General features: G+C 59.3%; 2 protein-coding genes across 7 annotated transcripts in view; one reads left to right on the plus strand and one right to left on the minus strand.

Moving 5' to 3' along the window:
- The first annotated feature begins 123 nt into the window (after positions 1–123).
- Positions 124–2,373, plus strand: F2RL3 (F2R like thrombin or trypsin receptor 3). The gene is made up of 2 exons (XM_025885453.2): positions 124–603; positions 897–2,373. Exons 1-2 carry the CDS (start codon positions 501–503, stop codon positions 1,964–1,966), a joined length of 1,173 nt encoding a protein of 390 aa, XP_025741238.2. The 5' UTR covers positions 124–500; the 3' UTR covers positions 1,967–2,373.
- Positions 2,374–3,467: 1,094 nt separating this feature from the next.
- Positions 3,468–26,496, minus strand: part of CPAMD8 (C3 and PZP like alpha-2-macroglobulin domain containing 8) — a 77,149-nt gene continuing 54,120 nt past the window's right edge. For 4 of the 6 annotated variants that reach the window (XM_073900941.1, XM_073900938.1, XM_073900939.1 and 1 more), the window contains 19 exons: positions 24,574–24,872; positions 23,753–23,978; positions 22,007–22,183; positions 18,979–19,060; positions 15,841–15,997; positions 15,635–15,709; positions 14,337–14,502; positions 13,358–13,444; positions 13,140–13,276; positions 12,583–12,738; positions 12,424–12,486; positions 11,470–11,654; positions 9,734–9,821; positions 8,728–8,802; positions 8,023–8,128; positions 7,823–7,933; positions 6,821–7,030; positions 6,145–6,268; positions 4,868–6,001 (listed from right to left, as the gene is read on the minus strand). In XM_073900941.1, coding sequence (XP_073757042.1) covers positions 5,911–6,001; positions 6,145–6,268; positions 6,821–7,030; positions 7,823–7,933; positions 8,023–8,128; positions 8,728–8,802; positions 9,734–9,821; positions 11,470–11,654; positions 12,424–12,486; positions 12,583–12,738; positions 13,140–13,276; positions 13,358–13,444; positions 14,337–14,502; positions 15,635–15,709; positions 15,841–15,997; positions 18,979–19,060; positions 22,007–22,183; positions 23,753–23,978; positions 24,574–24,872 — 2,615 coding nt within the window. In that variant the 3' untranslated portion in view covers positions 4,868–5,910. Of the gene's footprint in view, positions 4,432–4,867; positions 6,002–6,144; positions 6,269–6,820; positions 7,031–7,822; positions 7,934–8,022; positions 8,129–8,727; positions 8,803–9,733; positions 9,822–11,469; positions 11,655–12,423; positions 12,487–12,582; positions 12,739–13,139; positions 13,277–13,357; positions 13,445–14,336; positions 14,503–15,634; positions 15,710–15,840; positions 15,998–18,978; positions 19,061–22,006; positions 22,184–23,752; positions 23,979–24,573; positions 24,873–26,496 lie in introns of those variants that run through there. The other 2 variants (XM_025885647.2, XM_073900940.1) reach the window with 2 other exon arrangements.

Genomic DNA, 26,496 nt, shown 5'->3' on the forward strand with positions numbered 1-26,496 from the left:
TTGCAGGGGGGGAGGATGGCTCACGTGCTCTGATCTGGGACCTGGGGAGGCAGGGCTGTGGTCCAGCCAGCCACAGGCAGGAGGTGGGGAGAGGTTTCAGGAAGGGCCAAGAGCCCCTGAGTACGTGACCCGGCAGGCTGTCGTGGGAACAGGGGCTGCAGACAGGACTGGATAGCAGGAAGTAGCCACTTGGCCCATAGAGGCTTTCTGGGCTGAACGGGGGCTGAGGGCGGGGGAGTACAGCCTGGAACCTCCTCCCCCATCCTGCTGGCCCCACACCTGGCCCCCACGTGTGGAACTGACTGACTGCTAGCTCCCAGGCCTCCTCAGGCCACACCGCGGGCCTGCCGCAGGCTTGTGGGGGCAGGGGCTGGTTTATCTCACTGGGCCCTGTCCACTCCTCCACTGGCGCTCAGGAAGCTGGGGGTGGGGGTCAGCCAGGCAGGAAGCCTGAGGTCAGCGGCCGCAGCCCAGAGCAGCCGGCGCCCAGCCCTGGCAGCATGTGGATACTCGTGCTGCTGTGGCCCGTGGTGCTGGGGTTCAGCCTGGAAGATGACAGCCAGAACACCCTCACCTACGACGAGATGGGGAGCACGGGGGCAGGTAATGGCGAGTGACCTTGGGCCTGGGGGGGAGACCTAGTAGAGTTGATGAGTGGGAGACAGGGAATTGGGGAGGGGGGGTCCTCCAGCCCAGCCCGGAGCCCATGGGGCTGGGGGTGTCATGTCCAGCCCTGACCCACCAAGCTGGGGGCTCCTGAGAGCTGGGGCCTGGACTGTAGCACCACCCCCGCCCCCCCCCACCGCCGCCGCACCGGGAGCAGCACCAGCGGGGGCTGGGGCCGGGAGGTGGGGGTGACGCCTGGACTCTCAACACCTCTATCCCCTTTCCCCCAGATGGCACAGTGGGGCCCTTGGGCGGGCCCCAGGAGAAGACCCCTCACTCACCCCACCTGCGCAGCTTCCCCGGCCAGCTCCAGGGCAACAGCAGCAACATTCTGGAGCTCCCAGACAGCTCTCGGGCCCTGCTGCTGGGCTGGGTGTCCACGAGGCTGGTGCCCGCGCTCTACGGGCTGACCCTGCTGGTGGGGCTGCCCGCAAACGGCCTGGCGCTGTGGGTGCTGGCCACCCGGGTGCCGCGGCTGCCCTCCACCATGCTGCTGATGAACCTGGCGGCCGCCGACCTCCTGCTGGCCCTGACGCTGCCGCTGCGTGTCGCCTACCACCTGCAGGACCAGCACTGGCCGTTCGGCGAGGCCGCCTGCCGCGCGACCACCGCCGCGCTCTATGGCCACATGTACGGCTCCGTGCTGCTGCTGGCCGCCGTCAGCCTGGACCGCTACCTCGGCGTGGTGCACCCGCTCCGGGCCCTCACCCTGCGCGGCAGGCGCCTGGCCGCTGGGCTCTGCGTGGTGGCCTGGCTGGTGGCCGGCGCCCTGGCGCTGCCCCTGGCGCTGCAGCCGCAGACCTTCCAGTTGTCGCACTCGGACCACGTGCTGTGCCACGACGCGCTGCCCGTGGGCGCCCAGGCCTCCTACTGGCGACCCGTCTTCCTCTGCCTGGCCGTGCTCGGCTGCTTCCTGCCGCTGCTGGTCATGCTGCTGAGCTACGGGGCCACCCTGTGCGCGCTGGCGGCCGGGGGCCCGCGCTACGGCCACGCACTGAGGCTCACCGCGCTGGTGCTGGCCTCGGCCGTGGCCTTCTTCGTGCCCAGCAACATACTGCTGTTGCTGCACTACTCGGACCCGCGCCCGGACGCCTGGGGGGACCTGTACGCCGCCTATGTGCCCAGCCTGGCGCTCAGCACCCTCAACAGCTGCGTGGACCCCTTCATCTACTACTACGTGTCTGTGGAGTTCAGGGACAAGGTGCGGGAGGGGCTGCTCTGCGTAGCTGGGGGCGCCTCCGCCACCTCCAGGGAGGGGGGCGCCCAGGGCACTCGCACCCGGTCCACCTCACTCGTGTGAAGGCTCCCCAGAAGGCGGGGCAGGTGGAGAGGGGGTCGTGCGGGGTCGAGCGGGGCCCCCTCCTGATTCATGTCTACCGGGAACCCCTGAATGTGAGCTTATCTGGAAACAGGGTCTTTGCAGGTGTTACTAAAATTCGGTCATACTGGCGTAGGGGAAGCCCTAAATCTGCCGTGACCAGTGTCCTTATAAGGAGAGGCCCACAGGCACACAGGGGAAGAGGCCATCTGACCACGAAGGCAGACATTGGGGTGAACAAGACGACTGCTAGCAGCCACGAGAAGCCGGGACGGCAGCCTGAGACGCCCTCCCTCGGAGCCCCCCCCAAAGAAGCGAACCCTGCCCACATCCTGATCTCAAGCTTCTGGCCTCCAGAATAGTCAGAGAATAAATTTCTGTTGTTTTAAGTCGCCTGTTTTGTGGTTTTGGGTTAGAGCAGCACCAAAAAATGAATATAGGGGTTAAATGCATACTCCCAGGCCCAGCCAGCTCCCTCACGTCCAAGGTGGGGCAGAGGCAAGGCTGATGCTGCCGTGGACCCGCTCCAGGAACCCCCTCCTAGGAGGAGGCTTGGGCCGCCCGCCCCCCTCATGGCCCAGGCAGCCAGGAGCCTGGTTGGCAGTCCTCCTTCCCCAAAGCCCAACATCTAGCCCTGGGATGGGCTCCAGGGTTTGGGGTGTCTCCTGGACAATCACCGTGGAGGCCCTCGTTCTGCTCCCCAGAGCCCGGTGCGGCCTGTCATTGGGACCCACAGGACTGTCACCTACTGTCACCTTGGAGGCAGGACAGTACCTCTTCCCCTTAACCCAAGGTCTGACTCTTCTTGATGTTAACGTCCCCCACCACCCCAGGACCAGGTGGGTGGGCAACTGGAGGGTGGACCGGTGGGCCTGGGCAGGGGCTACAACCCTGCGACCCCCACCCCAAGCTGTTTACCCCGGGTCTGAGCCGTTCTGAATGGAGTGGTGGTGGTGGGGGGGGTACTGCAAGGGGTGGGGACAGCATGGGGCACTTTGTCTGGAGCCATGGAGACGTCAACTGTGGGAGGCTCTCCCAAGGCAGAGGGGGGTGGGGGCCATTCCTGGGCTCCCCATCGGGGCCCGTATGTGTCTGGTCTAGAGAAAAATGAGCCAGTGGGTGGGCAGCCCCAGGACACACGCACATGCCCGTGAGCCTGGGGAAGTGTAAGATCAGCGAAGTACACCCTTGTCAGTAGCCTGGTTGATGACGTAGGAGTTTTCCAAGATGTTACCGCTGGGGTAGGGGTGCGGGGAGGCTGGGTGAACGGTAGACCTCTCTGTACCGGTAGAATTTCTTACAAATGCACGGGAATCTATCATTAGGTTGGGGTGCAGGTGTTCGAAAGGCTCCTCCCCGCCCGGCCCTGAAAGGCTGACTGGAGACTAGGGAACAGAGGTGCTAGGGGGCCTGACGGGAGCTGGGCCTCCAGCCCTCAGTGCTGCTCCCCCACCCAGGCCAAAGCCTGTCTGTGACTCTGGAAAGGAACTTTTATTATGGGAGCGGCCTCCACAGGGAGCGGGGGCTGGTGGGGGTGAGGGGCGTGGGAAGTGGCCAGGGACCCACTGGCTGGGCAGCGCCCTCAAGGGTCTCTGTGCTGTCCCTGCTGGAGGTCAGAGACGAGCAGCACTGGCCGCCATAAATACCACTGCACAGGGGAGAAGACAGGCCATGCCCGTGAGGGACCAGAAACAGGTGTGCCCTGAGGGTCACAGAGAGGAATGTGACCACAGCTGGAGGGTCCCCCGAGGAAGGCAGGTCTGGTTGCGGACCTGGGGCTCCTCCACCAGGAAGCTGGGAGAGGGCAGTCCCCCCATATGGCTTTCCCTGAGGGCCTGGCCCTGTTGGCACCAAACATTCGGGGACCCCTGGGGTGAGACAAGATGGGGGTGTGTGGGGAATGTGACAGTTATGGGACAAGTCGAGGTCTAGGTCCAGGGGTTCGGCAGCCCAGGTGCCCCAAAGAGGGCCCAAGCTTTGTATTTTGGAGAAAGGAGGCCTGTTTCATTTTGAAGTTGGTGATGAGGGGATGGATGCTTATCTATGTCCCTGATTTGGCTAAATGTCATCGTGTCTCCTCCGACAGAGGCCTCTGGCCACAGGTCCTTCCCGGGAGCATCCCCTCTCCTGGAGCGGGAGCTGCTCTGGCACGAGGAGGGGGTGCCCAGCCCCCGGTGCAGCTGGGGAAGTGGGGGGATCAAGGCTGACCCTTCTGTTGAGGGAGGGCTGGGAGGAGGCCCGTCATCCATCGAGGCAGGTCTCTGCGTTCTGTGTATCAGGTTCATTTAGAGGCTGGGTTGCGGCCACCTGGGGCGGGGGCCGCCAGCCCACCAGAGAGTTAAGGGAACTCTCCCATCAGTGGCCCCCTTCCGGTGAGACCGACAGAGACAGGACGCAGCCAGATCAAGTCCTCCCGCTCGGAGCGTTAGGAAGAGAAGCCACTCTGACTGAAGAGGGAAAAAGAGAAAGACACCGTGTGGGCTGCTAGGCCTTCGGGGGGGCCGGCGTGCCCTTTGCTGAACCCACCTCTGCGTCGTGGCTCAGCCTGGCTGCCTCTGCCCATTGCGGCAGGTGCACCCCCCTGGAGAATAGGCTCAGGACCCTGCCCGCCCCCACCGGGTCACGGTGGTAGGACAGGTTGTTCACTTCTGCTCCACACAACAACGTGGGTGGATGGCAAGGGAACTCCGCTAAGTGAGAAAAGCTGATCTCCAGAGGATTCCGTTTACACAGCATTCCCCGAACGACAGACTCTCCGGGTGGGCGTGGCTATAAAAGGGCAGCTGCTGTGTACCTTGCCCATGGTGGTGATGACACAGAGCTACCCATGGGGGAAGACGGCAGACTCAGATGTGACAGTGGTGAAATGAACAAGTAAGCTGCAAAGTTTAAGGGTGTATATTGTAATCCCCAGGGGCTGAATCAAAATGGAATCCTAAAAAAATATTCCATACATGCAAAAGGAGGTACACGGAGGACAAAACAGAACAAATATTGAAACAATAGCCATAAGCCCAGCTCTACCAATAATTATCTTAGATGCACCTGGACCAAGCCCCAGTGCTTGGTGTGGGATGACAGCAGCCCTGAACTTCTGGGACTTTGCTGGAGACTGGTGGAAAAGAATTCCACTAAGTTTGCTGAATGACGCTGACCACCTGCCTTCGCCACTAGCGTGCGGTAGGGAGACCCTGCCAAGGCAGGCCGGGCACGGGTGGACACAGCCCGCGGCCTGACAGTGCAGCCAGCCCCAGGGGCTGGCACCTACCTAAGCTGATTAAAGTCAACCTGTGGCTTAAACCTCTTGAGTTTGTTGTAACTAGACCCAAAAGATTCGCCTCCTCCAGGAAGTCGGCCTGGCAGCCCTTTCTCAGCCTCACCCCACAGGGCTCTCTGGTCTCCCACCCACTTCCTCCTCCCTCCCCTGGGATGACAAAGATTCTCTGATCAATCTCCACTCTTTTTGACTAGGTCTCCACTTCTGGGCTTTGGTGTTCATCTCAGCGCTGTCCAGTTATAGCAGGAACGCTCTACATCAGTTTAAGCCCGAATTCCCACTCCATACCTGATCACCCTCGATATCTAATATTTAATCAAGTTCCTCCTTCCCACCAGCCCTGGGGCACTGTCTGATACCCTGGCCTGCCTTTAGCGGGAATGCTGTTAGGTGGGTTCAGCCACAATCCCCCCTTCATCCCTGATGTTTCAGGTCAGTAATTCTCGGTCCACTGACCCCCCCCGACCCTTGGCTATAAACCCCCCCTTTGTCTTGTAGTATTCAGAGCTGCGTCCTGTCTTCCCCTCCATTGCAAGACCCCACTGCACGACCTGCTACCTATCACCAGTCCCCTCCCTTGAACAGTCTTCCTTGCCATCTTAACAAGCATCGTGAATAATTTCTTTCTTTAACGGGGTTCCAGGGCGCCTCATGGGCAGGTCTGTCCTGGGGTTGTGTCCTCGGGAGGGCTCAGCCTCCCCACGCTCGTACAGGCTGTTCTCTGATGGGTGTTGGACAGACTGTGGGGAGAAGAGAGAATGGATCCCCCACCATGTTCCTGGAAACCTGCAGGCTGACCTGTCTGTTGGTCACTCCCACTCCCTGTCAGGTCCAGGGCAACTAGGGGGAAGGAGTTGGGGCGGGGAGGGGGCTTAGCTCTCACCTGTCCTCTGCCTCCTCCTCCAAGTCCATCACCTCATGGCCATGGCCGGCTGCCAGGTGCCCGGCGTCTGGGGGAGCTGGGTCATAGTCATAGCTGTAGGAGGCAGAGGCCGGTGTCAGCTGCTCTGGAAGGAAGCGGGGGGCTAGGTCGGTAGGAGGGCACTGGAGGGAGAGGATCTGGATAGCAGACAGCTCAGAGAGACCATGAAAAGGAGATGATGTGTCCCAGAGCAACAGGCAGGAGGTGGGAGGTCACAAGGGTGGGGCAAGGGGACACAGGGTTCAGAGATGGGTAGTAGACGCAGAAAGGCACAAACTTGGGGTGGGGGTGGGGAGAGACTCAGCAAGACCGAGGAGCGGCAGAAACCCAGACGCAAGGAACCAGAGATGGGGGAGGACACAAAGCCTAAGGAACAGAGACAAAAAGACAGAGACTGGAGGGGAGATGCAGGGGCCACAGCTAGGGGGAATCAAGGGCTGGGGGGGGGGGGGGGAAAGGGGGGGGGGGGGGGGGGAAGGGGAGAGCGATGCTAGACAGGAGGGAGGAGGTGGTGGGGAAGGGGAGGAGGTGCTGGGGAGGAGGTCATAGGAGGGAGAGGTGATGAAGAAGATAGGGCAATGCACTATGTCCAGGGGGAGCTGAGGTCCCAGAGGCCAGACCCAGGGTGGGTCCTCACCGAGGGCACAGTGGCTAGGGGGCGCGGGCTCCAATCTCGCGCGGCCTAGGCAGGCAGCCTCCTGCAGGTGGCAGGCGCTGGTGTAGAGGACTCCGTCGGAGCCGCACACCGGCTCCCCGCCGGCGCTACAGTAGCGGGCGCAGCCACAGCGCGCAATCTTCGCCCCCTCCTCCGGGGCGGCCGCAGGACCCCGCGCGCCCGGGGACCAGCCTGGGGGCGAAGCGAAGTCGGCCGGCTCTTCGGGACCCCAACCCCCACCTGGCCGGCGCCTCCCACCAGGCCTGGAGTGGGGGAAAAGTCCCTGGGGGCAGGGACGACCTTCCCCAGGGTAGGGGCGGGTGCGCGACAGTTACTGGGAGTCCCTGAGCCCTGACCTGGTGGAATTTGCCTACCATTACGAAAACAAATAGAAGTTATCAACGAAAGCAATATAAACCTACTTCAAAATGTTTATAAAAAAATAAAAGGACCCTGAAGGACACTCCAGCCCCGTCCAGACCTGCGCTGTGGCCACTCTCCGAGTTTATGGCCAGGGCCCTGCAGTTCCTACACCTCTGGTTTGTGGAGGAAGGGGGCACCACCGGTTCTGCTCTGGGCGCCCTCCCACCCCAATCGGCCCCATCCCCTCTCCAGTCTCCCGTGCACCCCGCTCGGCCCCGCCCCTTCCCGCTGCCCGCCCACACCCCTCGGCCCCGCCCCTCATCACTGCCCGCCCACACCCCTCGGCCCCGCCCCTCATCACTGCCCGCCCACACCCCCTCGGCCCCGCCCCTCACCACTGCCCGCCCACAGCACACTCTCGGCCCCGCCCCTCCTCACCGCCCGCCCACACCCCGCTCGGCCATGGCCTCAAAGTGTGCGCCCTTGACCGAGCTCTGTCCTCCTGCCTTTACCAAGCTGTCCTCCTCTGCCTAGAGACCCCGCTTCCTTGCTCTGATCTGAGCTCCAAGAGGACGGTCGGGGTGGCTGGTGGTAAGGGGAGGCGGCGGCCCGCGCACTCACCGGGGCCCTGAGCCGGGGCGCGCTCCACCTCGTTGCACGCGGGCCCCGCGCACAGCTCCTGGGCAAGCGGACTTCGGGCACTGACGTTGTAGAAGCGCGTGGCTTCGAAGGCTGCGGGACGAGGCAGGGGAAGAGTGACCAAGTGATGGGGGTGACAAGGTGAGGAACTGAGCCGGGGGTGCGGGTTCGCGCGGGCCTACCAGGCTCGTAGTAGTCGTACACAGAGACGGGCAGCGCGGACGTCCTGCCCACCACATGTTCACGCAGCGCCCGGAACCGCACGCAGGTCAGGCACCGGCTGGGGATCTGCGGGGTTAGCCGAAGGGCTCAGGCCTGTCTGAGGCCACTAGGTTCAGGAATGAGCTACAGCCCCTATGCTCTGCTAGGCCTCAAAGCCTGGGGCCCAGAACTGGCGGATTTCGGGGTACCCAGGACGTGTGAAACACAAAAACATGATTCCACTCAATCCCGTGGGTCCTTCCATCCTACCTGGAAAAATCTCTCTGCTGGTCTTTCACTCCCCACTCCCGCCCCATCCCCCGCTCCCCCAGTCGTGGCCACCACTAATCTGCCGTGCGTCTCTATGGATTTACCTGTTCTGGGCATTTCATATACATGGGATTATGCACCATGAAGCCTTTTGTATCTGGCTTCTTTCATTCCGCACGGTTTCCAGGTTCATCTGCACGCATCAGCGCCACATTCCTTTTTGTGCCTGAATACTATTCCATGCCCTCCCAACTTCTCCCACCCAGGTGAGCTGGCTGGGGCACTAAGCCACCAGCTGCACCGGCTCTGCCTGGACTGATTGTCCCCGTTTCTCTTTCATGATGAGATGGTAGCAGGAACCGCCCTGGGCCCTGACAGCCCTGCCCCTGCCCCCGCCCCCACCCCAGTGACAGTACCTCATCAAAGTAGAAGAGGACTCTGCGTCCGGCCACCTCGTACCTCTTCAGCGTGAAATGCTTGTCAAAGAGCAGCTGACGAGGAAGCCAGAGGGTCAGGATCCACCCAGCCCCTCTGTCCCCAGTGCTTGCTTCCTCCCCGGTCTCTGCGGGGCCTTCACTGGTCAGTGGGAGCTGGGCCAAGGCCCCAGAGGCTGGCGACTTGCCTGTGGTCATCCAGCAAGTCCCCACGGGCCAGGGCCAGGGCCAGGGGATGGCGGTCAAGGCTACCCAGGCCCTGCCAGCCCACCCAGCACCCGGGAGAGGGTATGTGAGGCTGGTTGCCCCTACCCCCGAGCTCCTGCCTTCCCTCCCCTTCCCTTACTACAGCCTCCCTCGATCCAGCCCCAGCCCTACGCTAGGCCTCCCTGTGGCACCTGAGGTGCCCAGTTGAGCCCTGCCACCTGCTTTTATCTCAGCTGCAACATTCAGCCACCATCCAGCCTGGGAAGTCACAATTTTTGATACATAAACCCAAGGCCTTTGTGCGGGCCCTTCTCCTTACCCTGGTGCTCTGTGCAGCCTCCCTGATCACCCATGCCCAGGACCGGCCTGCCTTTCCTTCTCCATCCTCCCCCAGAGGACGAAGACCTCCTCCAGCTTCGGGCAAGATAGCACCCCCCTTTTTGTGCCTCCCTCACACAAAAGGGGATGTGGGACTGGTATCTCTTGAGTTTGAGGGCAGTGGCAGGTTTCTGGGGAACCAAGGCTGAGGCTACCCTATGGCACCCCACGTTGTCCCTATAGCACCCCACGTTGTCCCTATAGCACATCCATATTTGCTGAGTTCCTCCTCCACCACCTGGATCCCACCCCTTCCCACCTGCCTCTCAGCAGGTGGCCAGCCCCAAAGCACCAACTCTGCCCAGAAAGAAAAAAAAAATTATGAAGGGCTGGGAATTCACAACCCGGACAGGGTGGTCAGCTAGAGACCCCGCCTGGCTCCTGCCTGACGGCGCCACCTCACCTGCTCCAGGCTCTCGATGTCCACCCGGAAGCCCGAGAGCAGGGGCACCTCCAGGACAGCCATATTGGAGGACCCTGCATGCAGCCACCTTCCAATGAGAGGAGAGATAGGCCCTCGAGCTCAAGCCCCATGGCGGAATTCATGGCCCCCTCTGACACCCACAATCCCCATGAATGAAGTCCTGGGGGAACCCAGCCTGGGTCTGGCTGGGTGGCCCATCTGTACAAACACAGCTGGCCGGGCCACCGGTCAGCCCATTTTCACAGCTGAGACCCTGAGACCATAAGGAGAGGGCTTCGCCGAGGGTTCTGGGCCTGACCCAGGCCTACTGACTCTGGGTCGTGTTTGCCCCGAGCCCCGTGCTATGTCCCCAGCACAGGAAGCAGGCCCATGGGGCCACGGGAGCCCTGATGACTAGGAATCCCCAGTCACTCCCCAGGGCCAGCCCTCCGTGTCCCCTTCTGTGACATGGGGTGTGCATATTGGCCTCTGGGGCCTGCTCCGTGCCAGGCCCCCCAAGTGCTGGGTGCTGGTGACAAGGAGGGTGGCTGACCTTCACAGAGGGACCTGCAGACTGTGGGCCCAAGGGCCATGGCGGCCACAGCCCGTGGGGAGGCTTCCTGTGGGGGTGCGGCCTGAGCACGCCCATATCTGGATGGCACACAGTGGTTCTTTCTGACACATCTAAGAGAGGAACAAAAATGTCCCCAGCAGGCCTCGTGGAGCCAGAGAGTTGGGGCCAGCCCAGCAGCTTCCTGCTCCCCCTATCTCAGTCGATGGCAGGTTGGAGGTCACGGCAAAGGAGGGCGGCGTAGGATGGGCTTTGGATGCCAGGACAACCATCCACCTTTGGGCTCCCAAACCATCACCATGGCAATGAGCATCCTGTGGGGGCAGCTGCCCGCACCTCCCGTGAGGACCCTCTGTGGCCTGGTCCTGGGGTCGCCGTCAGGGAACCCAGAGGCCTGCGTCTGGTGCATCAGGCAGGGGTCACAAACAGCTGTCCCCACCTGGGCCACCTGCCTCACCTACCACTGGGGTCTGCTGCATCCATCTGGAAGCTTCCATCTCCCTCCTCATTTCAAAAACCATCTGCAGTCTAAGTGCCTGACAGTAAGCGTTTGATTGCAAAAGCATCCATTTCAAAGATACCCATCTTGGATCAACATATTGCCGACTGTGTAACACAGCTACAGATAAACAGCTCGACAAGGAGCCAGGCGCCCCCCCCCCCCCACGAAATTCCCCTTTTAGAAAACCCCGGGTCACTGAGATAACCGGCCCGCCTTTCCCTTCCCGCTCCCTCATTCCTGTGCTTATCTTTTTACATTTGCCCATAAGAGGGGACTGGCGAAACCCTCTGCCCCCATAAAAGGCAAAGCCCTACCTAGGTCCAGACTTTCTCTCTACCCGTGACCTCACTGTGTGGCCCCGGGCGTGCCCCGTAACCTCCAGGAGCAGTAAGTAATGAACCTTGTCCCTCAAAGTTCCCCGATGGTTCTTGCTGAGGTATCTTGCAACCATAACAGGAACCACCAGAGCTGGGCCCGCCCCCACAGTGGGAAATGCAGCAGGGGCCAGAGGCGTGCCCCCACATTCCAGCTGACAGCCACACAATCCACAGGCTCAGACTGAGCACCTGCTCAGTGCCCTGGTCCCAGGAGGCCGTGCTCCTCTGATATGACCCTCCTCGTAGGCCCAGGCAGGGGTGTCGGCCAGCAGGGAGGTGGCCTTACCTGGTGCACACCTCCAGGGTCACCTGGTACTCCTGGTGATGCTGGTCGGCCGCGGGGTCGTCATCATCAGCGGAAGAGGCGGAAGCAGGGGTCCGCCGCGGCTCAGCCTCCGGCTCCTGGAGGCTCACAAGCAGCTGGAAGGCTGGTTTGGCCACGGGGTCTGGCACGTGGTAGGTGACATCAATCTGGGGGGTGTGGGAGGACCTAGGCTTAGGGAACCCGGGGTGGGGGGAGGGGAGAGGCAGCGGCATGGCCAGAACGATGACAAAAGTGGCATCGGCGACAGACGTGGGGACTACGGTTACTTCATTTAGCCCTGCAATGGCCCAAGCGAGTGTAGGTCTGACCGTCATCCCCTTTTCACACATGTCAAGCCCAGGTCCCACAGCCTCCAGGCCTCTCCCACCTAGCCACTGTGTTGTCTGGGCTCCCGTTTTAGAGATGGGGAAGCCGAGGCTTGAGGGTCTCCAGGCAGACTTGCGCTCTGACCTTCAGCCAGAGCCCACAAGACCAGCCTGCCCCAGCCCAGAGTGCAGCTAAATCTCAGGGAGGGTGACGGAGAGGCTGTAGGGAGGGCGAGGCTGAGGCATCCTGGTCCAGGGGCTGGGGGTGGGCGCCCAGGCAGGGCATCCTGGTCCAGGCAGCCGCAGGGAGAATAAACATGAGGCACTGGGTCAACTCCGGGGGTGGGGGAGCGCATCTGCTTATGGTCAGAGACCACTGGATTGAGGGTCAGATGGATTTTCTTGGGAGGAGCCCCCACACCCGAGAGGAGGCACGGCCACCTGCCTTGGGCAGGCGGACTGCATTACGGGGGGCAGACGGTCTGCCCCAGGGTCTCTCTCTCAGCTGCACACATCCGCCCCACTCAGCCTGGCCCACCGTTGAGCTTGCAGCCCGCAGCCTGCCCCTCTGGGCGCCCCCAGTGAGCACCCGATGTCCCTGCAGCCCCACCTGCATCAGGCAGCAGCCTTCACCCTTGGCGCTCACAAACAGCCCCGTGGGGAGGCTGGGGATCTGAAAGAGACAGGACACCATGACGCCCTCCGCAGACACACCAGGGTGGGTGGGCAGCGGGGAGGGGCCCCCGAGCCCTCGTCCAGGAATACACACCGCCGCTGTCTGCAGAACCTTCTGGTTGGCCCTGTGCAGTTCGAAGGTCTCCTGGTAGTCCAAGTTGGTGGAGGCCAGGGAGACGGTGAGGTTGATGCTGCCAGCATAGGACAAGATGGCATACTCTGCCAAGGCCTGCAGAGCCACGCAGGTGTCCTGGGGATAGACGAGGAGGCACTGGAAGCCCTGGCAGGCTCCCTGCCCCCTTCCCGGGAGGTCCGGCCCAGACCAGAGGCACCAGGCATGGACCCTCTCTGAAGGCCAGGGACCCATGTGGCTGGGAGGCAGAGTGAATCTGGTGCAGACATCCATGGTCTGGGGGCCCCGAGAACGGGCAGGCATCTCCGCAGAGGCAGAGGCTGCGTCCCTGTCCCAGAGCCTGGTGCGTCTGTCCCTCAGGCTCCACCCCCTGCCCTCCCCCAGACTCCTTGTCCCCCAGGAGCCACCCTGGGACTTGAAGCAGGCGGTGGCTTCCTGGCGAGCTCTGAGCCCTGAGCCTGGACCCCAGTGACCCCGGCTGGGACCTGAGCCCCTTCCTCTGGCCCTGCTCAACTCACCTGAGTGGAGGAGAAGCCCCCGAGCGCGTTCCGCTGCTGGGACAGCCACTTCACCACGGGCAGGGCGGTGGCCACGTCACCCAGGAGGGTGTAGGTCAGCAGAGCATAGGCTGTCATTTCCACCTCAGCTGAGACCACTGCAACGGACGAGGCTGGCTGGGGCCCTTCAAATGCTGGGACCCAGCACCCAGCACCCAAAGCAGGGGGCCAGCCAGTACCTGAACGAGAGACCCCATCGCTGAAGCTCAGGAATGCATCCTTGTCCACGTCCCGGGAACCCGTCAGGCTCCAGTGGGTGACCCCATCTGCAGGGCCAGGGCAGGTCAGGGGCCACGACCCAGTTCAGTGTGTGGCCTGGCATCCCGTGGGGAGGGTCAGTGCATATGGTCTCAGGAAGAGACATCGGGGGAGAGAGGGGGCCAGGGCGGTGAACCCCAGGGGAGGAGGGTGCCAGGGCAGAGGGCTGGGGCAAGAAGGGCCTTGGGGCTGTCTCCGATCTGCAACTCCGTGACAGACCCCGTCCCTCCGGTGCCCCTGGTAGACATCAATGGCCTCCGTCCTGACGGGGCCCTGATGGGGCTCCAGCCGTCCCCACTTAGGACTGAGGAAGCCACTCGCTACTTGCAAAGGCTCCGAGGATTCTGAGCTCATGTGAGGTGCAAAAAGCCCTCAGACTACAGAGAAATTGGCACTCCCTGCCCAAGCAGGTAGTCCTAGACATGGTCATCCAACTGGGTGGTTTTAGAATTTTGCTTAATTTTTTTCTTTTCTTCCTAGCAATGAAAGCATTCTTCAGGTGACATCATGAGCTGAGAAGCTGCTGGGGAAGGTGGGGAGTGGGGGCTGCGATGAGGGCTGGAGGTGGGAGGGGAGGGGGCTCAGTCTGAGAAATCTCTGCGACCAGGGCTCCCCAAACATAGTGGGTAGTCATTTTGTCGATGAGGAGACCCACATCCTGAAGATGGAAAAGGCTTTGCAAGGCTCACCCAGCGATGGAGGGCGGGGGGGGCCCTCCCTGGGGCAGGGGTTGCTACCCCCTATTTCACAAGGGAGAAAAATGACCCTCGGGCTCAAGCCACTTCAAATGGAGCCACTAGGAGATGCGACAATGAGTAACAAACAAAACAGAGCGAGCAAACACATGCCAAGCATGTGTTCATGAGCTGTCTACTGGGGTGCACTGTGGGGGCCCCCTACCCTGCGTGATGGCCAGGCTGCGGAGCTTCCGGAGCGCTGCGGGGGCTGCCAGGCTGCGGAGCAGGGTCAGCGCGTAGGTGGTCAGGGCGCTGCTGTAGGGGTCCGCGGCCAGGGGTGCACTGGACTCCAGGAAGTGCTGCGCTCTGGCAATGGCGCTCCTCTCCTCCTGCAGGGTGGGGTTCGGTGAGGAGTGGAGCGCTGGGAGGCTGCTCTGCTCCCCCACCCACCTGCCCACCCAGATGCCTAGGGAGAGCGCTGGATGGCTCACAGCCTCTCATTTTGCCTCCCTCTGGGGCTCCCACAGCCTGCAGACCTGGGTTTCAGAACCCCGTCCCCTTTCTTTATGTTGGTGCCAACTTTTTCCAAATGAGGTCTGAGCACAGCAGATCAACTCGGAGACGTTCTGGGGGAAGTCGGCAGAGCCCTGACCACCCTGTCCCACCCACCCTGTCCCACCCTATCACCAGGCTGGCTTCCAAGAACCCCTGCCCAGGCCCACCTCATCCTCTAGGCCTCACCTCAATGGTCACCTCCTCCAGGAAGCCCACCAACCCTGATCACACTTCACCCCTCCCAACCCCAATGTGAGCCACTGGAGCACAGAAACTGAGTCCACTATCCAGTGACAGCTTGATTCAGAGAAGCTGCCCAGTAATATTGGTTAAGTGGGAAAAAATGAGTGATTAGAAGCATTAATGAATTTAGCAAATGACCAATGTGGGCACTGATGGAGCCACACTGTTAAGATAACTCACAGTTCATCATCGGAGAATGTAGAACAGACACAGATGTTAGGTATGGTGGGGTCCCTACCCCCGGGGCGGAGATCCACTATGGACACTCTCACTGCAGGGAACGTGCTTCCCCCACTCCTGTTTCACAAAAGCAACAATTGCTCCCGAGTCCCCCGGGACACCTCAACCTTGACTGGTTCTAGTACCAACTGTAAATGAAGGTTCTAGACCCTTCTCCCCAAAACTTTCCCAAGTTTTTGCATAGGACTCCCTGACCAGCCAGGAACCTGCTCTAGCCCCAAATGATTCCCCAAACAGGGACTGGGGGCATCAGATAGTCCTGGGAGATCTCAGGATAGAGCTCCCTTAGGCCCCCCACAATTATCACAGGAATCGCTCAATCCTCTGCTCGGGCTACAAGAAGGTGGACGTCCTGGGACCACTGAAAAGCATGAGAAAGAGTGGAAGGAGGGCATCAAGGAAGAAATAAAGCCTGCCAGAGGATGGCTGGCCTGGCCTGCAGGGGAAAGCCACCCACCGCTCCCTAGGCCACCCTGTGCTCACCTCCGAGGCCGTGCCCGTCTCCAGGAGTGCAGCCACCACGTAGGCCGTCAGCGGGACTGTGCCGTGGATCCCACCCTGCAAGAGGACTCTCGAGCCTCACCCTGAGCCGGAGGGGACCGCCCCCGACCCCTTACTGGCCCCAGACAGCAGCAGGGAGCAGGCAGGGCAGGGCTAAGGTGCCAGAAGGGGGCCGAGGGGCCGCTCACCTGGATGTCCTTGTTCAGGATCCTGCCCACGGCCGGGAAGGAGCCGTCCACCTGCTGCTGCCGGACGATCCAGCCCTTGGCAGCCGCCAGCTCCTGGGGGTCGATGAAGATGAAGCTGCGCGCCTGGGCAAAGGACTTCAGGACAAAGGCTGTGAGCCTGAAATAGGATGAGGCAGGGGCTGGGAGGGCCATGGGCTGGGGGCGGTTGTGCAGAGAAGGTCACCTCCCGTGTGCCCCCTGAGGAACTGTGCATGCTCCCCACACGGCCCTGGGTCTCTGCTTCCTCACCTGTAACATGGGAGGGGCCAGCGTGCCCTCGCAGGGCTGCTGTGAGCGCTCCAGGAAGTGTGTGGGCACCCAGCAGGGCCCAATGACAGAGGCCAGCCTCCCTGCACGGACCCTCCCACCCTGGCGCTCAAGGCCTTCCTGTGAGCTGGTTCAGCCCTGCCTCCCCCTGCCACGTGCAGAAGACCTTCCTTGTTGCCCCTCCACCACCAATCCCCGAGGGATCCCCAGCCTTGCAGAGAGATCTCCAGTCTTTCTCGGGAACCTGCCACCAGATATCTTAGATGCCTGGCCCCCTCTATGGCTCTAGCCGGCCACAGTTAGGGGCATTTCAGTCCTTGGGCCTGAGAATGACTTTTGAATGGGCACATGAGGTGATGCTGGGAGCAGCTGTTGCAATTTTGCCACATGAGGGTAGGAGCCACCGTGCTGAGAGCCCACAAGGGACCAGAGGAAAGAACCTGGCGGGTGGGGGTTGGGGGGCAATGCATTGCGGGCTGCCAGACTGGCCCATCCTGTAGCCGCCCCAGCCCTGTGGTGTGAACTGACATTTAGAATTGCCTTTCAGCCAGATTTCTGTTGCTTGCAGTGGAAAACCTTCCACCAACCCACTACCTCGGTTACCCCATCCAGGCACTGGGCATGTCGTGTTTCCGTCCTTTCTACACAGAATGAGGTACTGCTTGTCTCTCAACGCTCCACCCACATGTCTCTCCCCAGAGGAAGCTTCTTGGGTGCCCCCACTCTGAGATGGGTGTCTCTGGACGCCCAGGACCCCCAACTGGCCTCCCCACAGCCCACCTGTGTCACAGGTGTCCATCCTTGGCTTTGCAACCTGTGCCTTGTCCACCCTGCCCCCTCCCTGCTGCATCAAGGTGCACCTGAGTGAGAGTTGATGGGCCCAAGGGATGAACGAGGGGGTGAAAAATCAACGCAGGAGAACCACTGGATGGAAGGCAAGGAGCCGAGAGGGACGAGCAACAGATGGAAGAGCAGGCCCCCCTCTTCGAGGTCAAGTGGCTCCCCCACCCACGCCCACCAGGCGGCTACTGTCCAAGCGGCCGAAACCAACAATTGCGGCGAGGCGGCACAGACCCGGGAGCCCCTGTGCGCTGCTGTGGGAGTGTAAACCCGCGCAGCAGCTATAAAAACCCAGACGCGCGCTTCCTGGCCAAGTTAGAGGTCGAGTTCCCATGGGATCCCGCAATTCCACTCCTGGGAACATCCCCTTGGGAAACGGAAGCAGGGTCGCGAAGAGATATTTGTACACCCGTGTTCACCGCTATCACAGCAGCTGAAACATGGGATGACCCGAGTGTCTGGACTGATGAAGAGATTCACAAAACGGGGTGCCTCCACACACCGGGATGTTATTCGGCCTTAAGGGGGAGCAACACTGAGCCCTGCTCCAGCACGGCGCGAACCTCGAGCACACTCTGAGCCGTGAAGCAAGTCGCGCAGAAAAGGAAGCTATGATCGCACTCACGTGAGGTCCCAAGAGGGACCAAATTCACAGGGACAGAAACTAGAATGGGGGTGCCGGGGGGCTGGGGGGCGGAGTCCGTATGTAATAGACACAGAGTTTCAGATTTACAAAATTTAAAAGAGTTCTGGGGACGGACGGCGGTGATAGCTGCCCAACAGCGTGATTATACTGAATGCCACTGGACTGGACACTTAAAAATGGTGAAGATGATAAATTGTATGTTATGCGTACTTTACCACACACACACAGAAAGAAGAGAAAGAAAATCAAGGCTCTGTTTCGGTGAATCGCCAAAATGTGAAATAGCCCATAATCCCAAGGCTGCATGCACCCATCCCAGGAGTCTGCTTGTCCCGGCCACTCTCCCTCCCGGACCCCCAAACCCATCCTTTCTCCTGCCTTTGGGGCACCTCCATCAGCCCGGCCACGCCCCAGAGGGAGGGGCCCAATGCCGTGTGCGTGCGCAGGTAGCCGGGCCGCGGGGCCACGGGGTGCCCGTGTGCTGGGCACTGTGGCATCCCCACACTCTCTCTGGGCAGGTCGGCCCTCTGGAGCCAAGTAAGCAACACTGCACACGGCGCGGGGGCGGGGGGGGGGGACCCTCAGCCAGCTGTGTCGCTGCGCCCGCGGGCCCTGGCGCTGCTGCTGTGCGGTAGACACTGGGTCAGCTTCAGGACGGAGAGGGCAGTTTTCATGCCCACGGCCCCCTGCGCACGGGGAGAGAAACCCCATCTGGGGACGGGAGTTGGGGTGCCCCACGGTCCCTGCAAACCCCAAGGTGGATATGGCAAATCCACAATCACGCAAACTGCCCTGCTCTGAGGCTTCCGTGGAATAAGACCCAGGGGTGCACAGCCCCACGCCGGGCCCTCCTGGCCCGGTCGCCCCGAAAGCCAAAGGGAGCCGCTTGCAAGGGAAACCAGACTCCAGGCTGCTCTGGCCACAACGCTCCCCCGACCTCGGCCTCCTGGTGGTGGTAATGGCCTCTCCCGTCCCCTCCTACTCAGGGTCACCCCTGTTTCGGGGTCCAGTGGGCTCTGAAGAGGCCCCAGAGCACCCAGGACCTGCTCCTGAGAGGCTGGAGAGCAAGGGCTCCGTTCTGGGCAGTGTGGCAACAGCAGCAGAAAGACTAACTATGAGAAATAGTCACTGTCACTGCCACTGCCGCCACCACCCCCATCGCCACACCCAGGGCCCAACAAGCTGCCCACATCCAGCCCTCTGAACGCCAGGGGGGCCGGGACCATGGCTGTCTCTGTCATCCTGGGGATCTGGCTCCGAGCGTCCTGGCCATTCGGTGCGGCATGGGGGGCTGCGGCTTTGGGTGGGAGAGCCCCCGTGGTCGTGGCCCCAAGGTGGGGACTCACCACATGCTCCCTGACGCGTCCCGCTCCCCGAATGCACTGTAGGAGCCGTCCTGGTGCCTGTACGTCAGCTGCCGCTGGTAGCCTGCGGAGCAAGCGCAGGGGTCAGCGTCCTGGGAACGTCCCTGCGACCCCCCCATGATGCAACACTCATATCCAGGGTCGCCGAAACCGCCCCCCACCCACATCTGGAGTCTGGAAACTGACCCACACCCACCCCTGGAGACCTTGAAAGGGCTCCACACCACGGGTGTGGCTGAAACCTCTACTTTGTTCCTCTCATTTCCTGACATCATCTGTCTGTCACACCTGGTCACACACAGGCCCTCAGTCATGCCTCGGTGGTCAGGGACCTGCACCATCTCGAGGCAGCACCCTCTGTCCCCAGGGGTGGGGACTAGTCCACGAGAGCCTGGTGTGCTCAGAGACCAGAAGAGCCAGAGCAGAAGAGCAAGGGGGCAGGGGAGGGAGGTGAGGCGGCCACTTGGGCCACACTGGGTGTTTGGCCTTATTGTGAGGGCAGCAGGGGGGCATGGGCCAGGCGAGCCAGGGAGGGCTGTGAGGGGACATACGTAGTGGGTGGTCTGTAGGGTCCGGAGAGGAACCCAAAATGGGATCTTATGGGGGAAGCAGGGTCTTTGCAGTTGTGATCATGCTGAAGATCTCCAGATGAGATCGTCCTGGAGTAAGGTAGGACCTAGATCCAATGACTGGTGTCCTCAGAAGAGAAGAGATGCAGAAATAGACACAAACACAGGACAAAGAAATGCCCTATCTGCAAAGCGCACTCCAGGGAGCCTGCACCTGTGACGGCGGCCCCAGGAAACGAACACCAGCAAGCCAGGCAGAAAACTGGGGGAGGGGGCTCGATGGGAAGCTTGTAGAGTCTGGAATGCCCACTGGCTGAAGGGCACGGGGTCTGGCTGCTCAGGGGAGCTCCCGGCTGCCGTTGATGACTAGGGATCATCAGACTGGGGGGGGTGTTTGAGGCCTGAGCCCAGATGGGTTCAGCGACCTGAGCGTCCCCAGCCACAGACCGAGTGGGCTTCTTGGGGTTCCCGGCAGTCTCTGGTCAGCCTTTATCAAGCCAGATTTTCAGCCCGTGGCAACCCCTGACTTTGCCTTTCCATTCAAGAGTTTCCACGCTCACCATAAGCTCTTGCACTTTCCTTTTCCTATTGAGAACAGATGATTCTGGATCATCAGGACTGCTTTTGGAGATCTTCTACAGGGAACCCTGACAGGCCAGGAAGCAGGAACTCCAGACTCGCCTCAGGAATCAAGGCACTCCCGTGCCTCAGTTTCCCCATCTGCGAGGGACCTGACATCCTCTGAGCCGGGCACACGCCGGTCCTTCTTGAAGGCAGAAATTTCCAAGGTGGTGCCTATGCGCTCTCCTCTCACTCTGGCTGGGACCTAGTGCCCTGGCCAGCCAATCCAATCCAGACGAGCCTGGGGTCTCAGAAGCCCCCACCACCCTGCATGGTCTCAGGCTGGCTGCTTTGAGGAGCCTCAGGTGGCTCATGTGGGAAATGAGGACCATTAGTCTGGGGTTGCTGGGAGGGCAACTTGGGGCAGCACAGGTGGAGGTACACGTACCTGCCCGCTGTGAACGCCAGCTTCACAGCTGGGTCAACCCCTCGCCTTCCTCCCCTTCACTCCAGCTCCAGCCCAAGGCCAGAAGCACACCTCAGGAGGCCTCAGGACCTTGGCATCAACTGACTTAACTCCCTTGCTACACAGATAGGAAACTGAGGCACTGAGAACAGGCCCTACCTGAGGACACACAGCAGGTGCCTATGACAGAGGTGAGGCTACAGACTTCCCCATGACCCCCCTGTGGGGCCAAGACATGCAGAGGGGGTGGGTCAGGGCACTCGGAGGTCCTACCCTCCACACACGGAGCTGTACCCTTTCCTAAGGATCTGATTCCTGGTGATGGAAGATATTCAGTGCTGCGTGATTTCTGAGGCTGTTCCGTGCTGTCTTATTTATTTCTGAAGATGTTCAGTGCTGCATTGTTTATTTCTGAAGATATTCAATGCTGCATTATGTAGGGAGGAAAAAAACGGAAATAACCCCGCCATGTCCAAGAGAAGAGTTTAGTACGTTGTATTCCATAAACGTAAGTGATGGACAAAGAGTGTAGCCTGGAAAATGACTACGAGCACATCCCGAGACCCAGCAATTTTACTTCTGGACACCCGTGCCACAGAAATTCAGATGTTTTCACCAAGCACGTGGACAGGATGCCTCAGGGCGACCAGTTATTCTAAAAGCCCTGAATGTGACGCTGCTCCAGTGCCCATCATCAGACACGCTGCCCCTGGTCCCGCCGCAGAGTGGGGAGGAGGGGGCGGTGAACAGACCTTGGCTCCACACAGCCCGGGGGACAAATCACATACACACAGCGTGTGGCTGGGACACACTGAAGGATGCCACATTACGAGGCACCAAGAGCGACCACGTTAACCTGTGTTGCTGGAGAGCGTAAATGCAGAGCCAACATGGATGGGATTATAGGGAATTATTTTTCTTCTCTAAATGTTTTTTTATAATGCTATTATGTTGCTTTTTTTAAAGATTATTTATTTATTTATTTGACAGAGAGAGCAAGCACAAGCAGGGGGAGCAGCAGAGGGAGAGGGAGAAGCAGGCTCCCTGCTCAGCAGGGAGCCCGATGCGGGGCTCGATCCCAGGACCCCAGGATCATGACCTGAGCCGAAGGCAGACGCTTAAACAACTGAGCCACCCAAGCACCCTATATTGCTCTTCTTGTTAAAAAAAAATCTACATTTTTAGAAGATGCCATTCCTCTCCCCATAGCTGATTCCCAGCATTCAGAGCCATGCCCTAACTGGTACAGACACTGGGCTCCTGCTGACAGTGACCAGATGGGCCACCCCGAGTGGCCCCTTTCATCCACTTGGGTCCCTTCCTCCACATCTGCTATACCAGGCACATGGGCTGCCTCCCTCCGCATGCCCTCTCCCTGGGCAGCACCCCACCCCCCCCACCCCAGCCCCGGTACCTTGTACCAGGTAGTCTGTTGTCTCTCGCTCCACCTCGGGGCTGAGCTGCTGGGTTTTTTGCAGATACTTCAGGACAAAGATGTTGGGTGCAAAGTGGATCATGTTTTGCTCTCCACAGCCAAAGGGCAGCCGCAGGAGGTTGCTGAGGTGGTTCAGGGTTGGTCCCATGACGTCTCCTGGTGGGGAGGAAATGAGGGCTGGGCTGCAGGCCGGCCTCAAATGGTGCCCTGGCTGTCCTAGGGATAGCCTTCGCCAGCGCGGCCTATGGCCTAACACCGGCCACCCACCCTCTGACTGCCCTTCGGGACCCGATGGCGTTCCATGCCCACTTAGCCCACCAGGGGCCCTGGCTTTGGTGGCCACCCGCTGGAACTCTCCTACACACCTCCCTCTGTGTTCTTTGGTCTCTACTCGGTGTTCTTTCTCTACCTCTTCATTTTGCTGAATGCCCATTTCTTTGTGGCTTTTAAAACAGGTGCATTTAAAGCTATACATTTTCCTCTTACAACTTTGGTTGCATCCCACAAATGTTGATAGATCAATCCAGCCATTATGGTTCCATTTTAAATATTTTTTCTAATTTCCAGTAGGAAATGTAATTTTCTCTTCAATCATGAGTACTTAGTTTTTTTTTAAGTTTCCATACACACATGACATAGTTGGTATATTTTTCAGTTCTTTTTTTCTTTTCGATTTCTCCTGTGTTTTCCTCCCTTCAGCACTCTGCATTCCTCTTCTTGGCTTCTCTGCATCACACAGGGCTGATGGGCCCTCCAGAACTCCTGCTGTTCCCTGATCACACTTCCCTTCCTTCCTTGGCCTTTCCTCCTGCCCCACCGAGGCTGCCACTGCTCCTGTAGCCTCCATCCATGGCAGAGCCTGCCTACTTTCTCATCACCCTCCTCTGGGCTTCCCAGCTTCTCCACCTTCCATCCCACTGTGCTGAAGGCACTGGCACAGAGGTCCCAGCCTTCGCCGTCTCCATCCCTGCCCATCTGCTTGCTCCCCTATGCCGCTACCCAGGCCACTCGCCCCTAGGGCCATCTCTCACTTGATCTCCTGCCTCAGAAATTGCAAACTCCCACATCCTCTGATCTGGCTACAACCACCAACCTGTCTGGGCCCCAGGGCTTCTGTCCTCTGATGTCAGAGAGACCCAAGACCCCTGCATTCAGGCCTGTGTGCCCCTCCGGGCCTCTTCCGCTCTTCTCCACCCTTCCAACACCCAACACCATGTTGACCACACAGTCACCACTTGCCAATCCTGTACCTGGGCTACAGGAGACAACCCACATCCTACAGACCCCCAGTCACAGCCACTTACTCCTGCTTAGCAAACACTCTGAATGTCTGCTCCTTTCACCAGGACCCCCACCTTCCACCCTGCACCTCGCTGACTTCACCCAGACTTTCTGCCTTCTTGCACATCACCCCACACTCACCGCTCTCACAGAATTGACCACCTGCCCCTTGGGGTTGCCTCACACAGGGCTTGGACAGGCTGGGTCTGGACCCGCCTCGGGCAGACTGGAAATGCCTCAAAGACAAGGTTGGGGTCATCTCTGGGTCTGCCCCAGTACAGAGAAGTCACCAGAAGCTGCTTGAGTGGGTATGGGGCTGGAATCCCCGGAGAAACAGATCCCCAGTAGCGGCTGATGTGAAACCGAGTCTGGAGTGGACACCTTGCCCCCTGGCCTGAGTCCTTGCCCCCATTCTCCCTGGGCCAGGCTACAAGGCAGACGCACCTATGACCGAGGCCACTGCCCGCTCAGACCCAGGGATGGCGCTGTGCGGGACTCCCAGGGTAAAGGCCTCACTGTAGCTCTCGTCCACCTCCACCTTCTTCCAGATGCGGAACTCACCCACCGAGCCCCAGCCAGTGGAGAAGCCGATGAATCGGACCTCTGGTGGCCTGGGGAGGGTCCAGGCCATGATGACAGACTCATTGGAAGGCTCTGGACCATGGCCAACCTGGAAAAAGAGGCCAAGGATGCTGGAGGCTGGAAGGAAGCACACAGTGGTGCTCAGGCAGCAGGGACACTGGCTACTGGGGTCACAGACAGAGAAACTAAAGGTCACCTCACCCCCTTCAATGGCCAACAGAGACACAAGTGTGGCATCTACAGATTCCGAAGTCATCAGGCTCCTGGGAGTCTCTGGGCCTTTGCAAATGCTATTCCCTCTGCCTGGAACATCCTCCACTCCCCAGTTTGCCTGGTGAACTCCTATTCATGCTTCAAAACCCCATTTGGCTATGTCCCTCCTCTAGAATGCTGTATTAGCTGCTCCTTTTCTATGTCCCCTTTGCCTGGTCCCTAAAATTCATCAGCCCACATTTCACCTACTTATATCCATCTTCCTTCTCCATGACTACCCACCATCACTCAGCTCTCAGATCCCTACACCCCTGTAAGTGACTCCAGGCAGACTGCGAGCAGCCTGAGATAGTGCCCTGTGTTTACCCTCCCTCCTCCCTGCCCCCTGTCAGAGCTGGACACAGATCAGGAGGTAGCAAATGCCCAGAAGCATGAGGTTCCCACGCCCACCCCAGTCAGCCCGGCCATGCCTGGATGAACCCGCCATGCCAGCTGATCCAGAATGTTCTGAATTCATCCCAGGAGAGGATCTTTGCCGTGTGTGTGCTGGCCACAGGGTCGCCCATTTTGCTGGTGGAGATCCAGGACCTGGTGTTCTGGTGCCCCCCCAGGACGATCTCTATCATGCCTGCTGTGTCCTGGGGCCCGGGGGACAAGGCCACTCGGGCATCATTGTGGGCTCGCACAGCCACATCAAAACGGGTGAGACACAGCGGCCGCGGCACATACTGGAACTCGTACTTGTTGGGTGTGGAGATGTGGACTCTCTCTGGATGGAGGGAAGGAGAGAGGGGGTTGAGGGCACCCCTGAAGGCATCCTGCCTCTCCCTGCCTGTGCCCAGAGCTTAGAATCAGGACCAAGGGGGGACAGCAAACAGAGCTGGCTTAATGACAGCTCTGCCAAGAGCACACAAAAGATAAAATGCTCACAGGGATAAATCCTACAGAATATGTGCAAAGACCTGTACACAGGAGACTGTAAAAATTCTTGAAACTAATGAAGACCCAGATCGGTGGAGAGCTAGACCGTGTCCGTGGGTCAGAAGACAATATGGCAAATACATTCATTATTCCCCAAACGGATGTTCAGATTTGCTGCAATCCCAATCAAAACACAGCAGGGTCTTTTGGGGGAAATTACAAAACTGATTCCACAATTTATAGAGAAACATCAAGAATCCAGAAGAGCCAAAACAACTTTGATAAAGAACCAAGTCAAAGGACTCACACCTCTGACATCGAGACTTAATCAAAAGCTGTAGGAATCACAACAGTGCGGTACTGATGTCAACACAGGCAGGTGCTCAACAGAACGGAGTAGGGAGTCCAGAAAGGGACCCACATGTGTATGAACAACTGATTTGCAACAAAGGTGTGAAGGCAATTCAACAGCGAAAATCGTCTCACCCAATGGTGCTGGAACAGCTAGTTACCCGGAAGGAGAAAAGGGGAACTCCAAACCACACTTTGCATGGTCTCCAAACACCAACTCGAAATGGTTCATAGCCATTTTATAAGCGTACAACCTAATACTACAAACTCTGAGGAGAAAACGTAGGATTTGGAGAAGATTTCTTAGATACAACAAAAGCATAATCCATAAAAGGAAAGATTGATCTACTGTACCACATCGACATGGGAAACTTCTGCTCTTTGAAAAACACTATTAAGAGAAAGAAAAGACAAGCCACACACTGGGAGAAATGTCTTTGTGAAGCATTTACCTGGGAAAGGACTTGTATCCAGAATATATTTTTTAAAATTTCCAAAACTCAATTTAAAATAAATGTTAAAAGAACTGAACAGGCACTTCACTGAAAAAAATATACCAGTAGTAAATAGGCACATGAAGAGATGCTTGAATGATGGAAATACACATTAAAACCACAATGAGATACCATCAGACACCTATTGGAATGGCTGAGGGGCGCCTGTGTGGCTCAGTCGTTAAGTGTCTGCCTTCGGCTCAGGTCATGATCCCGGGGTCCTGGGATCGAGCCCCGCATCAGGCTCCCTGCGCCGCGGGAAGCCTGCTTCTCCCTCTCCCACTCCCCCTGCTTGTGTTCCCTCTCTCGTTGTGTCTCTCTCTGTCAAATAAATAAAATCTTAAAAAAAAAAAGAATGGCTGAAATTAATCAGACGTACAACCCCAAGTGTGGGTGAGGAGAGCGAGGATGTGACTCTCACCCCCTGCTGCTGGGAATGCAAAATGGCACTACCACTTTGGAAAACTGTGCGACCGTTTCTTAAAAGGTTGGAGGCATACCTACTGTATGATTTTGCTATTCCACTCATAGGTACTGATTCAAGAGAAAGGAAAATATATTACCCATATAAAGACTTGTCCATATTCATAGCAGCTTTATTGGAAATAGCTCCAAACTGGAAATAAC

This window comes from Callorhinus ursinus, unplaced genomic scaffold (genome assembly GCF_003265705.2).
Source record: "Callorhinus ursinus isolate GAN/ISIS: 27379988/994484 unplaced genomic scaffold, GSC_fseal_2.0 scaffold15, whole genome shotgun sequence".
Classification (NCBI taxonomy): Eukaryota; Metazoa; Chordata; class Mammalia; order Carnivora; family Otariidae; genus Callorhinus; species Callorhinus ursinus.

Excerpts from the sequence above, each read along its gene's own strand:
- F2RL3 (XM_025885453.2), top strand. The coding sequence starts at position 501 with ATGTGGATACTCGTGCTGCTGTGGCCCGTGGTGCTGGGGTTCAGCCTG. Across the intron at positions 604-896 it reads GATGGGGAGCACGGGGGCAG|ATGGCACAGTGGGGCCCTTG; the intron begins GTAATGGCGAGT and ends CCTTTCCCCCAG.